The 16,010-nt window shown below is 38.8% G+C and overlaps 1 protein-coding gene across 1 annotated transcript in view; it reads right to left on the bottom strand.

Annotated features, from left to right (window-relative positions):
* Positions 1–963: 963 nt before the first annotated feature.
* Positions 964–16,010, bottom strand: part of LOC129528194 (putative tyrosine-protein phosphatase TPTE) — a 40,211-nt gene continuing 25,164 nt past the window's right edge. Inside the window, exons 8-15 of the mRNA XM_055368011.2 lie at positions 11,924–12,043; positions 10,175–10,274; positions 9,965–10,028; positions 9,171–9,234; position 8,203; positions 2,223–2,283; positions 1,325–1,406; positions 964–1,226 (exon numbers count right to left, since the gene is read on the bottom strand). Of these exons, the coding sequence (XP_055223986.1) occupies positions 1,082–1,226; positions 1,325–1,406; positions 2,223–2,283; position 8,203; positions 9,171–9,234; positions 9,965–10,028; positions 10,175–10,274; positions 11,924–12,043 (637 nt within the window). The 3' untranslated portion in view covers positions 964–1,081. The remainder of the gene's footprint in view (positions 1,227–1,324; positions 1,407–2,222; positions 2,284–8,202; positions 8,204–9,170; positions 9,235–9,964; positions 10,029–10,174; positions 10,275–11,923; positions 12,044–16,010) is intronic.

The raw sequence follows: 16,010 nt of genomic DNA, 5'->3' as shown, positions 1-16,010 counted from the left end.
AAGGCACACTATTCAGCCTTAGGGGAGATCCTGTCACTCGAGATAATATGGACGAACCTGGAGAACATTATGCTAAGTGAAATAAGCCAGGCGTAGAAAGACAAATACTGCATGTCTCACTTATTTGTGGAATCTAAAAAAGTCAAATTCATAGAAGCAGAGAGTAGAATGGTGGTTACCAGGGGCTGGGGAGACAAAACTTGGGGGATTGTGAAGATGTTGGTTTTTACTTTATGATTATTGTTATTTTTTTAGATGGAGTTTTGTTCTTGTTGCTCGGGCTGGAGTGCAATGGTGCGATCTCAGCTCACTGCAACCTCTGCCTCCCAGGTTCAAGCGATTCTTCTGCCTCAGCCTCCCGAGTAGCTGGGATTACAGGTGCATGCCACCACACCTGGCTAATGTTTTGTAATTTTTAGTAGAGATGGGGCTTCACCATGTGATCCACCCGCCTCAACCTCCCAAAGTGCTGGGATTACAGGTGTGAGCCACTGTGCCCAGCCTGAGTTGTTGATTAAAGGATGCAAGATTTCAGTTAGACAGGAAGAATAAGTTCAGGAAATTTATTGTACAACATAGTGACCACAGTTAATAATCATGTATACTTGAAAATTGCTGAGACAGTAGATTTTAAATGTTCTCACACAAAAATATGTGGAGTAATGCATATGTTAATTAGCTTGATTTAGCCATTTCACAATGTTTACGTATATCAAAACATCATGTTGTACACCATAAATATATTGGTTTTTTATTTGTTAATTTAAAAATAAAAAAGATCAGCCTTAAATAAAAGTACTCTGATATTCTAAAATTAAAGACTGTTTGTATTTTGAGAGATATAAACTGGCAAACCAAAAATAAAGAAATCCAAATACTAGTAAAACAAGGGAAAATATGCTCAACCTTCCTTAGTTCTTTTTTCCTACTTTCTTCCCTTCCTTATCCTCTCCCTATCTCCTACCCTTCCTCCTCTCCTCTTTCCTTTCTCCTTCCCTTCTTTCAGTCTTGGAGCTAATATTTAAAAATGCTAACAATTATTAATACACATTAATAGCAATACGTATCTTGTTCTTGTACTTTATGTATATTTACATATCTTTAGAAATGGAGAAATAAAAAGGAAAATGTTATTACCTGTGCCTCCTTTACAGTGAATCGCTACGATGTTTTCAAGATCTTGAGCCATCCACTCATTTACTTCCTTGGTGAAAACCACCATCTGACTGATTTCAAGTTTAAGATTTTTAGTTAAAATATTTTCAAAAAATCAAGCCCAATATATTTAGCCCTCTTCTGATAGTCAATTTAGCATAAAACTTACTGTAGAGTGGGGACATTATGATCATCAATCATGATTCTAACGACCCTATTATGGAAGTGCTTAGGATCATAAACTCTTTCACCTAAAATAAATAACATGTATGTCATATCTCTATGGGGAATAACATGATAAATGAGGAAGTTATGAATAAGTTAACATATCTTATTAGAATTCCTTATCTATCTTCAAAAAGAGCTTTCCAAGTTGCTCCTGTCACTCTAAAATAAACGCAAGCGTTTCAAAAATGTAAGGATGGTAGTGGTTTATCCATCTCATATAACCCAAACTCAACTTATTTTTGTTTAATAGGTATAATTTTTAACTTTCTAGCAGACTATTCATTATATTATTTCAGGGTAGTTAGAAACCACACGAGGCAAATGTAGCTGACCAGAATGTTTGCCCCCTGAAAATGTCTATTGAGTATACAGGTAGAGGAAAAAATCAAGAGAGACAGGGTATTAAACTGGGTTACAACCTATTTTCTACAGTTTTTTGCTTTTTTCCCATCTAGACCCTTGCTCTCATCACATGCCACTGCTGATGGGTCAGAAGACTCATTTGTTAAATTGTCTATGTCCTCATAATGCAATCTGGCAAGAAAAACAGAAAGATTTTCCTAAACCTAATATCGCTAGAACAGATCTTCCCTAAAATGGTTTGCTTCCACTGCAGCCTCATTGGTCCTGCCAAAGCCACATCCTTCATATGGTACTTTGTGCTGCTGGGCTAACTCCTTCTACTAAATGGGGCCAGTCCAAGATGGGGATTTTTAAATTCATTCCTTGCCACTACCAAATACTTATGATTAAATGCAATCTAAAAAACAAAATCATCTTCTTACGTGCAGTAATCTGTTTTCTATCTACAGTAGCAAAATATAGAGTAATGTACATACTGCATAGATTGTAGACTCGATAGTGGTTTCGGTGTTTCTTATCTAGAAACCGCACAACTTCCTAAAAAAGACAAACACATATCTTACATATTTACATGGCACCAACATAAGCTATTTCCTAGGGGGAACCTAAAATGGTTATTACATTTATTAGTTTGTCTCTCACTAGCATCTTCTAGGGGAGATTCAGGGAATAAGAGGGTATGCAAATTTCAAGTTCTAATCCACTGTGATTTTTCAAATAGTCCACAAGTATGTTTGCCTACTCAGATGAGTCTCTATTGTAAATACACACTGTTTAAAGCTATCAGATAAGTAAATTAGCTGGTTAACTAACTTTAAGTAATTTGTTCTAAATCATTAATTCACAGTTAATATGGTTCTTGTTTAAATCTAATTCATATTCGTTCTTATTTAAATTTAATTCTGAATAGATACATCTTTAGAGAGTGATCTGCATATTACAGTCTATCTAAGCACCATGTAAACAAATAAATGCAAAAAGTATATAGTATAATTGTGTGTATGTGTGATAGAAAAAGATAAACATATCAAATTTTAAATAACTGGTAACAATATGGAGACTTTTTTGGCTCATTTGTTCTCTTTATTTTTTTAAATGAAGATATATGTGTACCTATAAGTGTGTGTGTATATATATATATGTATATATGTATAACCTTTAAAATGAAAAACAAATAGTAGTTATAACTTAAAATACAATCAATACCACTATATGAATCCAACTTTCAGTAAATACATCTTTCTGAAACATACACACACATACGTATATATCTCTGTGCAACAACAAAAATGACACAAAATTTTAAAACTGATTAGTATGGTACCCTCAGAGCAATGTTTACTGGCTTAATATTGAGAAAAATAAAATGAAGGTATCAAAGTCATCCATTTATTAAACTGGCTATCTCTGTTAAGAGGAAATAATAAGTCAAAAAGATGAACACTCTGAATCTGCATAGTGGGGGAGGCAAGGATAAATAGTTTTATATACTTCAGGTGTATCCTCCCCCCAGGTGATGGCTTTGTTCTTATCAATCTCTATGTTAAGATAATCCAATGGCCTGACCTGTCTTCCACCTGAAGAGACCATGGAGATTAGGCTCAGTCTTGTGCTTGCTTCCCTTTTCCACGGTGTGGCACTGGTCACACTTCTGAACAAAAATTTTCTTGCCTTTCTCAGCATCACCCATATTTAATTCTCTCTTTCATCACTGGCACTACAAAGGTTCCCGCTCAGAAGCCAGATGTCCCGCTCTATGTACCATATTTTCTTTATCTAATCTATCATCGACTGGCATTTAGGTTGATTCCATGTCTTTGCTCTTGTGAATACTGCTGCAATGAACATATGTGTGCATGCATGTATTTTTATAAGACAATGATTTATATTCCTTTGGGTATATACCCCATAATGGGATTGCTGGGTCTGATGGTATTTCTGCCTCTAGGTCTTTGAGGAATTGCCACACTGTCTTCCACATGGCTTGAACTAATTTACACACCCACCAACAGCATTTCTTTTTCTCTGCAACCTTCCCAGCATCTGTTATTTTTTGGCTTTTTAATAGTAGCCATTCTGACTGGCATGAGATGGTATCTCATTGTGGTTTTGTTTGCATTTCTTTAATGATCAGTGATGTTGAGTTTTTTTTCATATTTTTGTTGACTGCATGCATGTCTCTTTTGGGAAGTGTCTGTTCAGATCCTCTGCCCACTTTTTAATGGGGTTGTGTTTTTCTTGTAAATTTAGGTTCCTCATAGACTCTGAAGGAGATATTACCAGTGAAGCCTGAGAAACAGCAAAGATGGCAGCCAGCTCCTTCCTTTGGAAGCTCCATCCCAGGGGGATACTGACCTGTAGCTAGCCCGCACATACCTGCAAGAGGTGGCTGGAGACCCCTGTTGGGCATTCTCACCCAGTCAGGAGGCATGGGATCAGGGACCCATCCAAAAAAACAGTCTGGCTGCTTTGGGGTAGAGCAGGTGTGCTGCACTGTGAGGGATCCTTCCTCCTCCGGACCACCTGTATTCTCCAAAGCCAGCAGGTTGGAGTGGCTGAGTTGACCAAACTGCAGAGGTGGCAGCTGCCCCTCCCACCAGGAGCTCCATTTCAGGGAGAGATCAAAGCTCTGTCCATAGAACCGTTGCTGGAGTGGTTAAAGCCCCTACAGGGATTCCTGCCCAGTGAAGAGGAATGGATTGGGGTCCTGCTTAAAGAGGTAGTCTGGTCATGATCTGGCAAGCCAGCTGTGCTGTGTCGTGGGGAACTCTTCCTTGTCCAGACTGTCTGTATTCTCCATAGCTGGCAGGCTGGAGTGGATGAGTCTATGAACCACAGTGATGCTGGCTGCCTCTCCCCACCTCCCCGGGAACTCAGACCCATCTGAGGTGGATTCCAACCTGCTGCTGTTGGCAGGCTAGGATTCCAAGCCAGTGGGTCTTAACTTGTGAGGTGTCAAGGAAATGGGGCCTGCAGAATGATGCTGCCTGGCTCCCTGGATTCAGCCCCCTTCCCAGAGATACGTATGGACAGATTTCCCACTGTGCTGAAGATCCCCGGGGCTAGAGTGTGTAAAACTCCTGGGTTTCTGTGTGTGCCTGAGCAGCTGATGTGCCCAGACTCCATACAGGTCTGTGTATCAGACCCACAGCCCTGGTGGCATGGGCTCACAAGGGGATCTCTTGATCCACGGCTTGCAAAGATCCATGAGAGAAACACGGTTTCCCGGGCAGGACTGCACACTCACTCACAGCTTCCCTTGGCTGGGAGTGGGGGTTCCTTTGGCTCCGTGCCGCCCCCGGCTGGGCCATCGCACTCCCTGCCTGCTTGTCTTCATTCTCCATTGGTCAACCTGTTCATCCAGTCAGTCCCAATGTGAGAACCTGGTTATCTCAGTTGAAGGTGCTGAATTCCCTCGCCCCTTTTCATTCTTCGTGAGCACTGCAGACTGCAGCTGCTTCTAATTGGCCATCTTGCATCACTCTAAACATTTCTTTTTTAGCCCTAGTTCTTAATTCCTATAGCCCTTGGTTTATCACTAGTTTCTTGATAAAACAATCCGTCCACGTTCTCTAGTCATGGGATGATGACTCAGGCCAGGTATCCAGGACATTTTCTGGGAAGTAGCTAAACTTGCAGCCCTGTCCTGTTCAGAACTGAGCTAACACACTGCAGAGAGGTACTCCTTCCACCTCTCGGCAACTGATACCAGCCCTAGATAGTTATACTTTTATTGAGGTATAATAAGTATTGTAAATTACATAAAATTAAACAATGATCCTTTCAAGCTGGCATTTCACAGTAAACAGCATTATATGTTTGAAATTAATTTAGTCATCCACAGAGCCTAAAGCAATATGCCCCGACTATAATTTAGGATCTCAACCTAAGAAAACACGTTTTGGGTTATGGCATCCCCATCTTTCTTCCCTATGGTAGACTATCAAAAACGGCCACAATTCTTTATAATGCCTTCCATCAAGAGTTGGAGTTTATTTTCTACTCCTTGAATCCAGACTGGTAGTGTAATTTGCATTGTCCAATAAAATGGGGTAGAATTAATATATAATTTTGAGCCTGGGCCTGAAGAGGATTTGCATTGTTTTGTTGCCGCTCCTCAGACTCTTGCCTGTGCCATCATGTGAACAGGCCTGAAGTAGCCTACTGGAGAACGAGAGACCACATGGGGCCATTCAGCCAAGTCAGGTAATATTCTTTCCTTTCATTTAAAAAATCTGTTTCCGTCATTCTTTAAAAATATTTTTAATTGACACATAATACTTGTTCATATTTATAAGGTAGAGACGGATATCTCAATACTTGTATACAATGTGTAATGATCAAATCAGGATAATCAGCATATCTATCACCTCAAATATTTATCATTCTTTGTGTTGGGAACACTTAACATCCTCTCTATTTAAAAATATACAATAAATTATTGTTAACTGTAGTCACCCTACAGCACTACAGAACACCAGAACTTATTCCTATCTGTAAGCTTAAATCTGATATTTCTTTGTTGATTTTCTGTCTAGATGATCTGTCCAGTGGTTAAGAGTGGGGTGCTAAAGGCCCCAACTGTTACTGCATTGGAGTCTATCTTTCCCTTTAGACCTAAAAATATTTGCCTTGTTTATCTGAGTGCTCTAGTGTAGGGTACATACATATTTACAATTATTCTATCTTATTGCTAAGTTGATCTCTTTATTATTATACAATGACCTTCTTTGTCTCTTCATACAGTTGGACTTAAAGTCTGTTTTTATCTGATAAGTATGGCTACCTCTGCTCGCTTTTGTTTTCTGTTTGCCTGGAATATCTTCTTCTATCCCTTCACTTCCAGTCTGTATGATCCTTTACAGGTGAAGTTAGTTTCTTGTAGGCAGCATACAGTTTGGTCTTTTTTTTTTTTTTTTTAAATCTTGGCAGGCAACTCTGCATCTTTTAATTGGGAATTTGATCTGTTTACATTACATTCAAGGTTACTATTAATAGATTAGGTTTTATCCTGTCATTTTGTTCATTTTTTTCTGGTTGTTTTGTATATCCTTTGTTCTTTTCTTCACCTTTTTTTTTTTAAATCTTTGTGATTTGGTCACTTTCTGTAGTGACAAAGTTTGATTCTTTTCTCTTTCTCATGTGTATATCTGCACTACAGGTGAGTTTTACACGTTTGTGTGTTTTGACAATGGTAATCATCCTCTTGCTTCCAGATGTAGAACCACCTTAAGCAGTCCTTGTAAGGTCAGTCTAGTGGGAATGAATTCCTTCAGTTTTTGCTTGTATAGGAAATACTTTATTTCTCCCTCATTTCTAGGGGATAGCTCTACTAGGTATAGTATTCTTGGTTGACAGTTGTTTTTTTCTTTTTTTCCTTCAGTACTTTGAATATATCATCCCATCTTATTGTCTACTGACCTGTAAAGTTTCCACTGGGAAATCCACTGCTAATCAAATGGAGTTTCCCTTATATGTGACTTGATGCTTTTTTCTTGCTGTTTTTAACATTTCCTTTTTTTTTTTTTTTTGGATACAGTCTTGCTCTGTCACCCAGGCAGTAGTGCAGTGGTGTGATCTTGGCCCACTGCAACCTCCACCTCTTGGGTTTAAGCAATTCTCGTGATTCAGCCTCCCAAGTAACTGGAACTACAGGTTCACACCACCACACCCAGGTAATTTTTTTGTATTATTAGTAGAAATGCGGTTTCTTCATGTTGGCCATGCTCACCTTGAACTCCTGGCCTCAAGTGATCCACCGGCCTCAGCCTCCCAAAGTGCTGGGATTACAGGTGTGAGACACCGCACCTGATGAATATTCCCTCTTTTTGACTTTTGACTACTATGCACCTCAGAGAAGACCTTTTTGGGTTGAATCTATTTGAGAACCTTTGAGCTTCCTAGATTTTGGCCATATCTCTCCCACGTCTGTTTTTAAAGCTCTTTATTTTATTTTATTTTATTTTATTTTGAGACAGGGTATCACTGTGCCACCCAGGCTGGAGTGCAGTGGCACAATCTTGGCTCACTGCAACCTCCACCTCCTGGATTCAAGCAATTCTTGTGTCTCAGCCTCCCAAGTAGCTTGGATGGCAGGCATGCACCACCAAACCCAACTAATTTTTGTATTTTTTAGAGACAGGATTTCGCCATGTTAATCAGGCTTGTCTTGAACTGCTGGCCTCAAGTGATCCACTGCCTTGGCCTCCCAAAGTGCTGGGATAACAGGTGTGAACCACTTCACCTGGACTCTTGATTGTATTTTTATTTTATTCCTTAAATTCTTCAGCTCCACAATCTGTGTCTGGTTTTTAATGATATATATATCCTTGTTGAATTTCTCATAAGATCATAAATTGTTTTTCTAATTTCATTGATTTGTCTATCTGTATTCTCTGTATCTCATAGTTTCGTTAAGATCATTATTTTGAATTCCTTCTTAGCCATTTGATATACTCTTTAAATTTAGGGTCTGTTAATGGGGAATTATGGTGTTTCTTTGGAGGTGTAATGTTTCCTTGCTTTTCACATTTCTTGTGGCCCTAAACTGATTTTTGCACATCTGGGGGAACAGTTGCCTCTTCCAATGTTAGGGAGTTTTCACAGAGAAATACTTTTTCCAATAGTTGTCTCCTATAGTGTTCATTGGGTAGGGTGCTTTGACTTTGGATCTGGGTGGGTGCAGTAATATAGTCTTCAGGTGACTTTTTTGGCTGTAATCAGCATTCAGTGGTGTCTGTGAGTGCCTCAGTGGCCTGATGGTGAGTGTTTGTGGAGACAGTGGTATGGCTTTTCTTGGTGTGAGAGCCATCATTCAGATTAGTTCTCAGGCCTTAGGCATATGCATGCTAGCTGCAGTGGCTTTGCTAGTTGTGGGGTACTGCCAACAGCAGGGCAGGCACCAGGCAGGCCAGTCCTCAGTGCCTTAGAAGTGCATGCGGCAAATGGTGGCTCTGCTGGTGAAGGGGGTGGGGCTGTTGGCAGCAGTGGGTGCCAGATGGGATGGGCCTTGGGCCTTGGGGGGTGCATTTAGCATGCAGTGGCTCTGTCAGTCGAGGGTAGCCAAGTCATTTTAGACTAGCCAGTCCTCAGATGACCCAGTAGCTGCCCACAGATACATGAATGAGCTTAGTTGAGACAGGAAATCCTTTCTGCAAGCACCTAAATTGGACAGTTAAGCCCATACCAAATTCACAAACCACAGTATCATGAGCCAAATAAATAGCTGCTGTTATAAGCCAGTAAGTTTTGGGGTGGTTTGTAACCACTGGCACAATTGTAACTGCTATCAATCCATTATGATTTTTTTCCTTGAAAGAGTACATTTTTAAAAGAATACTGCCATATCTGGGTCAGTATTAAACTTATGACTACACAGTCTACATTCACCAAGAAATGAGTATTTGTCAGATAAAGACCCTTACTCGATTGGATTTCTATAGAAAGACTGCCTTCCAGAAGATGGAAATGACATAGCAATAATACGTTCTAAAAGTCAAAATCATCACTATTACAAACATTATTATAGATTTCATATAACATACAAAAAAATTAACTTATACATGATCAGACTCCATTTTCACAGAAAAAAACCTTTTAAGATTGAGGTTGACAGAAAAGAGCTAATACTCAGGATAATCAAATAACAAATTATACAACACAATGACCATTAAACTGCCATGGAGTTCTTAAGTCTCCACTAGTTCTAACTGTATGCCATGTATTTATGATGGCCTCAGTCTGAAGTTCCCCCTGTTCTTCGAATTTATTTCTTATCTTAAATACCACAGAAAATCCAAGATTTCTGGGCACCAGTGATGGTGGGAACTCCCAAGGTGCTTTGCAGCCCTCTGACTCAGAAAACCTGAGATCTACAAAGCACTGACCTCATTCTCTGGGATTCTAGGATAAGAAGAGGTCTCTGTGGGATCCTTGGGACTCAGAAATAACTACTAGAGGTTAATAAATTGAAACTCAAATGGAGTCAGCTGAAAATCCATTCGAGTTCCTATGCTGCAATTGAGTAGTCCTGAATTGAGAAGACATGCAGATCTTCCATTGCCAGGGCTAAACCACAAATATGTCACACTATCACAGTAGCATATATCCTCATGAATAAAGAATATTTTGAATGAATGTGTCTTAGATGAGGCAAAAAAATACAATTACAAGAAAAAGTGAAGTAATACAAGTAAATCAACGGTTAAGTGTCACAAACCTGTAACGTAAGTGAGGTCTAGGTCAAATCCATCCCTTGTGTATCGCCTTTTGTTTTCTGAAACCTGACAGTTTAAAATCATCATTAGTTTGTGAAACACTCATCAACATAAAAATAAAAAACATTATATAGTATAGATATCAACCCTTGTCAATGGGTCCCAAAACACAAAATATTTTTGCGAATCATAAGCATGTTTTGCCCACTTACCCGCCTTCTTAACAGCTTTTCAAGTTGTCTTTTTTGATGAAACAGATGAAAAATTCTTAACAGAATAATAAGTCGTAGAAGTCGAAGTAAATGTGTCCATCTAAGAATAAATTTAAAAGATCCATTTTTGCTTCAGAAACAGAATTTTATCAATATAAACTATGTCTAGAGCAGCAGTTGTTAACCAGAGGCAATTTTCCCTCCTCTCCCCAATTACCTACCTGGGGGATATTTGGCAATGTCTGGAGGCATTTAGGTTTTCACCACTGGCGTGCGTGCGTGTGTGTGTCTGTGTGTTACTTACATCTAGTGAATAGAGGCCAGGAATTTTGCTAAACACCCTACAATTAATATAACTGCTCACCACCCTCTTATGACAATGATCTGGCCCAAAATGTCAGTAATGCTGAGGCTGAGAAATTCTGGTCTAGAGAAATAGTGATACAATAGACTCTTAGCATCTGTAAATTTAATTTTGGGATTTAAGACTAGCATTTTCAATTTTTCCACATCAAAACAAATCGATTATTCTTGTTCATCTTTGTTATTCCCATGAGTAACAGATGTTCACTACAGCTGCTACTACACATCAGGGAGGCAACAGATTGAGATACTTCTGAAGTGTGCTAGCTGGAATCTCCCCTACCATCAGAACCACCAAAGCAGAGAACTGATGGTCTGGACTGGTGCTTCTCTGATTTGGGCACACATCAATAAGAGCCACCTGGAAAAGCTTGTTAAGCTGCAGATTGCTGGGTCCCAGAGATACTGATTCAGTGGGTCCAGGGTGGGGCCTAAGGTATTTTTCTTCTTATATTTCTAGCAAGCTGTCAAGTGATGCTGACGTTTCTAGTCAGAGGACCACATTGGCTGAGGTTATTTTCAAATAACTCCAAAAGCCTATCACTTAACATGCTTTTAGTTAGGGCCTGAGCTGTAGTCCAGGGAAGCTAGGGTACAAAAAGAAACCAGCTATTTGACCCATGAACAAGCTTAGGAAGCCACCATCTACATCCCAGTATACATTTGCTCTTTCATTTTCCTCATTGTCACAGTAAAAAAAAGAGTCACCAGGGCTTCATATACTCTTTAGTTTCCCAATCCCTAACACTTCTAACTTTGCCTAAGCTTTCTTTGTTTCTACCACAACTATACTGCAAAACTCTACTATTGTGTTGCCACGTGTCATCTCCTAGTTTCTGTTCTGTTTGCTATTTTTTAGAAACTCATGATTGAAGTCACTCTAATCTTGCGTATGCTCAAATAAATTCCCTCTTGGCTGTAGGAAAAATCCAGACAGAACATTATGTGTAAGGGATTTGTAGTTGAAGCACAGAGGGGAATTGTTTTCAATATAAATTTTTTTGATATAGCAGATATTAAACTGATAATAATATTATGCTTGATCTTAGCCAAAAGGCCAAAAAATGATACAAATGGGAATTTGACGAGAACTTCAAAATGTAGAGAAGTTAAAGTTAGTACAAGAGTAAAAGTCCTTCTTTGGGGTACTGCATCTTCTTTATTCCATTAATGGTACTTAGCCTGTATACTCTTCACCGGTCCCTAAATATCACAATCTTTTAGTTTCAAAGTATGTGGGAATTTACCTAAACATTTCATTTTAAAGCAATGTATTTGGTATAGAATGAGAACATTTGAAGTTGAAAAGATTATATAGAATAAAAGGCACAGAAAATGCTAAAATTAATGAAAAACTTTAAGAGAGGTAAGTCTTATGTTTCATACCTGGGAATATTCCTAAGCAACTTAATGTCAAAAAAAATGTAAACGACATCAACCAGCAGAAGAATCACAATAATGGCAGTATCTAAAATGTTAAATAAGTCAGAAAAATACTGCTGTCTCCTGTAATATAAAACAAAAAAATAAGTTCATTCCCCACTGCAAGAAGAGATAGGAATATTTAAAGACCACAAACTATTGACTCATCCCCATTAAGAATTCTACTATCAAGAATTATTTAAAATGTATTTTCTAGAGTAGACTAAGGGAAAAATATAACATTCATGGGAAGTTTTCAAACAATAAAATTATATTCATCATTTGACACTTATATGTGACTAAAACACCAACATGGCAATTCAAACATAATAAGAGATATAACTAAATGCGTAATAATCACACTCATTGTGGACAATGGGGTATCTATCCCCTCAAGCATTTATCATTCATGTTACAAACAATCCAATTACACTCTTTCAGTCATTTAAAAATATACAATCAAGTTATTGTTGACTATGGTCAATCTGTTGTGCTATCAAATAGTAGGCGTTACTCATTCTATTTTTTTGTACCCATTAACCATCCCCACCTCCCCACCCCCAAGCCCCTACTACCATTCCCAGCCTCTGATGACCAGCCGTCTACTCTCTAGGTCTATGAGTTCAATTTTTTTTTTTTTTTTTTTTTTAGAGCCCCATAATAAGTGAGAACATGTGATGTTTATCCTTCTGTGCCTGGCTTATTTCACTTAACGAACATAGTGATCTCCAGTTCCATCCATGTTGTTCCAAATGACAGGATCTCTTTTTTTTTTTTTTTTTTGAGATGGAGTTTCACTCTTGTTGCCCAGGCTGGAGTGCAATGGCGTGATTTCGGCTCACTGCAACCTCCACCTCCTGGGTTCAAGCGATTCTCCTGCCTCAGCCTCACGAGTAGCTGGGATTACAGGCGCCCGGCACCACACCCAGCTAATTTTTGTATTTTTAGTAGAGATGGGGTTTCTCCATGTTGGTCAGGCTGGTCTCGATCTCCCGACTTCAGGTGATCTGCCCATCTCAGCCTCCCAAAGTGCTGGGATTAGAGGCATGAGCCAGTGCACTTGGCCAGGATCTTATTGTTTTTTATGGCTAAATAATACTCTCCTGTGTATATGTACTATATTTTCTTTACCCATTCATCTGTTGATGGGCACTTAGGTTGCTTCCAAATCTTAGCCATTATGAACAGTGCTGCAACAAACAGGGAATGCAGATATCTCTTCTATATACTGATTTCCTTTTTTGTGGGTATCTACCCAGCAGTGGGATTGCTGGATCATATGGTAGTTCTATTTTTAGTTTTTTGAGTAACCCCCAAACTGTTCTCCAATTGGTTCCACTAATTTACATTTCCATGAACAGTGTATGAGGGTTCTCTTATCTTCACATCTTTGTCAGGATTTGTTATTGCCTGACTTTTGGATATAAACCATTTTAGCTGGGGTGAGATGATATCTCATGGTAGTTTTCTACACTGAGAATTTCTCTAATGATCAATCATGTCAAGCATCTCTTGATATGCCTGTTTACCATCTGTATGTTTTGAGAAATGCCTATTCAAATCTTATCCTCATTTAAAAAATTAGATTATTACATTTTTTCCTAGAGAGTTGTTTGAGCTCCTTACATATTCTGGTTATTAATCCCTTTTCAGGTGGGTAGTTTGCAATTATTTTCTCCCATTCTGTGGGCTGTCTCTTCACTTTGCTAATTGTTTCCTCTGCTATGAAGCAGTTTTTTAACTTGATGTGATCCCATTTGCCCATTTTTGCTTTGGTTGCCTGTGCTTGTCAGGTATAGCCCAAGTAATTTTTGCTCAGACCAATGTCCTGGAGATTCTTCCCAATGTTCTCTTGTAGTATAGTAGTTTCATTGAGGTCTTAGATTTAAGTCTTTAATTCATGTTGATTTGATTTTTGTATATGGTGAGAGGTAGGGGTCTAGGTGCATTCTTCTGTATGTGTATATCCAGTTTTCCCAGAACCATTTGTTGAAGAGATGTCTTTTGTTCAATGTATGTTCTTGGCACATTTATGAAAAATGAGTTCACTGTAAGTGTGTGTGGATTTGTTTCTGGGTTCTCTATTCTATTCCAGTGGTCTGTGTGTCTGTTTTTATGCCAGTGCCATGGTGTTTTCGTTATATAGTTCTGTAGTATAATTTGAAGTCAGGTAATGTGATTCCTCCAGCTTTGTTCTTTTTGCTTAGAATAGCTTTGGCTATTCTGGGTCTTTTGTGGCTCCATATAAATTTTAAGATTGTTTCTTCTATTTCTGTGAAGAATGTCATTCATATTTTGACAGGGAGTGCATTGAATCTGTAAATTGCTTTGGATAGTATGGACATTTTAACAATATTGATTCTTCCAATCCATGAACATGGAATCTCTTTCCATTTTTTGGTGTCCTCTTCAATTTCTTTCATCAGTGTTTTATCATTTTCATTATAAAGATCTTACACTTCTTTGGTTAGGTTAATTTCTAGGTATTTAATTTTATTTGTGGCTATTGTATATAGGACCACTTTTTAAATGTCCTTTCCAAATGGTTCACTGTTGACATATAGAAATGCTACTGATTTTTGTATATTGATTTTGTATCCTGCAACTTTACTGAATTTATCAATTCTAATAGTTTTTTTGGTGGAGTCTTTAGTATTTTCCAAATAAAATGTATCATCTGCAAACACAAGGATAATTTTACTTCTTCCATCCCAATTTGGATTTCTTTTTTTATTCCCTTTCTTTCTCTTCTATAATGGCTCTAGCTAGGACTTCCGGTACTATGTTGAACAACGGTGGTAAAAGTGGGCATCCTCACTGTGTTCTAGATCGCAGAGAAAAGCTTTTCATTTTTTCCCCATTCAGTACGGTAATGACTGTGGGTCTGTCATATACGGTTTTTATTAAGTTGAGGTATGTTACTTCTATACCCAGTTTTTTTAGGGTGTTTACCATGAAGGGATGTTGAATTTTATCAAATGCTTTTTCAGCATCAACTGAAATGATCTTATGGTTTTTATCCTTTACTATGTGGATATAATGTATCGCATTGATTGATTTACAAATGTTGAACCATCCTTGCATCCCAGAGACACATCCCACTTGTCATGATGAATGATCTTTCCCATATATTGTTGAATTCAGTTTTCTAGTATCTTGTTGAGTATTTTCGCATCAATATTTATCAGATATATTAGCATGTTTTTGGTTTTGGTTTTGGTTTTTGGGTTTTTTGTTCTTATTTTTATTCTTTTTGAGACTGAATCTCACTCTGTCACCCAGGCTAGAGTGCAGTGGTGTGATCTCAGCTCATTGCAACCTCTGCCTCCCAGGTTCAAGTGATTCTCTGGCCTCGGCCTCATGAGTAGCTGAAATTACAGGTGCCTGGCACCACACCCAGCTAATTTTTGTATTTTTAGTAGAGACGGGGTTTCACCATATTAGCCAGGCTGGTCTCGAACTCCTGACCTCCAGTAAACCACCCGCCTCTGCCTCCCAAAGTGCTGGGATTATGGGAGCGAGCCACCACTTCCAGCCTACATGTGTCTTTATGGGAGAAGAGTGTTTCCTGTAGGCAACAGAGCAATGGGTTTTTTTATTTTATTTTTGAGCTGGAGTCTTGCTCTGTCACCAGACTGGAGTGCAGTGGCACCATCTCGGCTCACTGCAACCTCTGCCTCCCGGGTTCAAGTGATTCTCCTGCCTCAGCCTCCTGAGTAGCTGGGACTACAGGTGCGCACCACCACACCCTGCTAATTTTTGTATTTTTAGTAGAGACAGGGTTTCACCATGTTTGCCAGGATGGTCTGTAGCTCTTGACCTCATGATCTGCCTGCCTTGGGCTCCCAAACTGCTGGGATTACAGGCGTGAGCCACCACACCTGGATGGGTCTTGTTCTTTCATCCATTCATCCACTCTATCTTTTGATTGAAAAGTTTAGTCCACTGACATTCAATGTTATTATTGATAAGTAAGGACTTACTCCTGCCATTTTGTTATTTGTTTTCTGGTTGTTTTGGGGTCTTCTCTTCCTTCTTTCCTTCCTGTCTT

Source organism: Gorilla gorilla, chromosome 17 (assembly GCF_029281585.2).
Source record: "Gorilla gorilla gorilla isolate KB3781 chromosome 17, NHGRI_mGorGor1-v2.1_pri, whole genome shotgun sequence".
Lineage (NCBI taxonomy): Eukaryota > Metazoa > Chordata > Mammalia > Primates > Hominidae > Gorilla > Gorilla gorilla.
The sequence above is the reverse complement of the archived record's forward strand: the minus strand, read 5'-3'. Positions and strand labels throughout refer to the sequence as shown.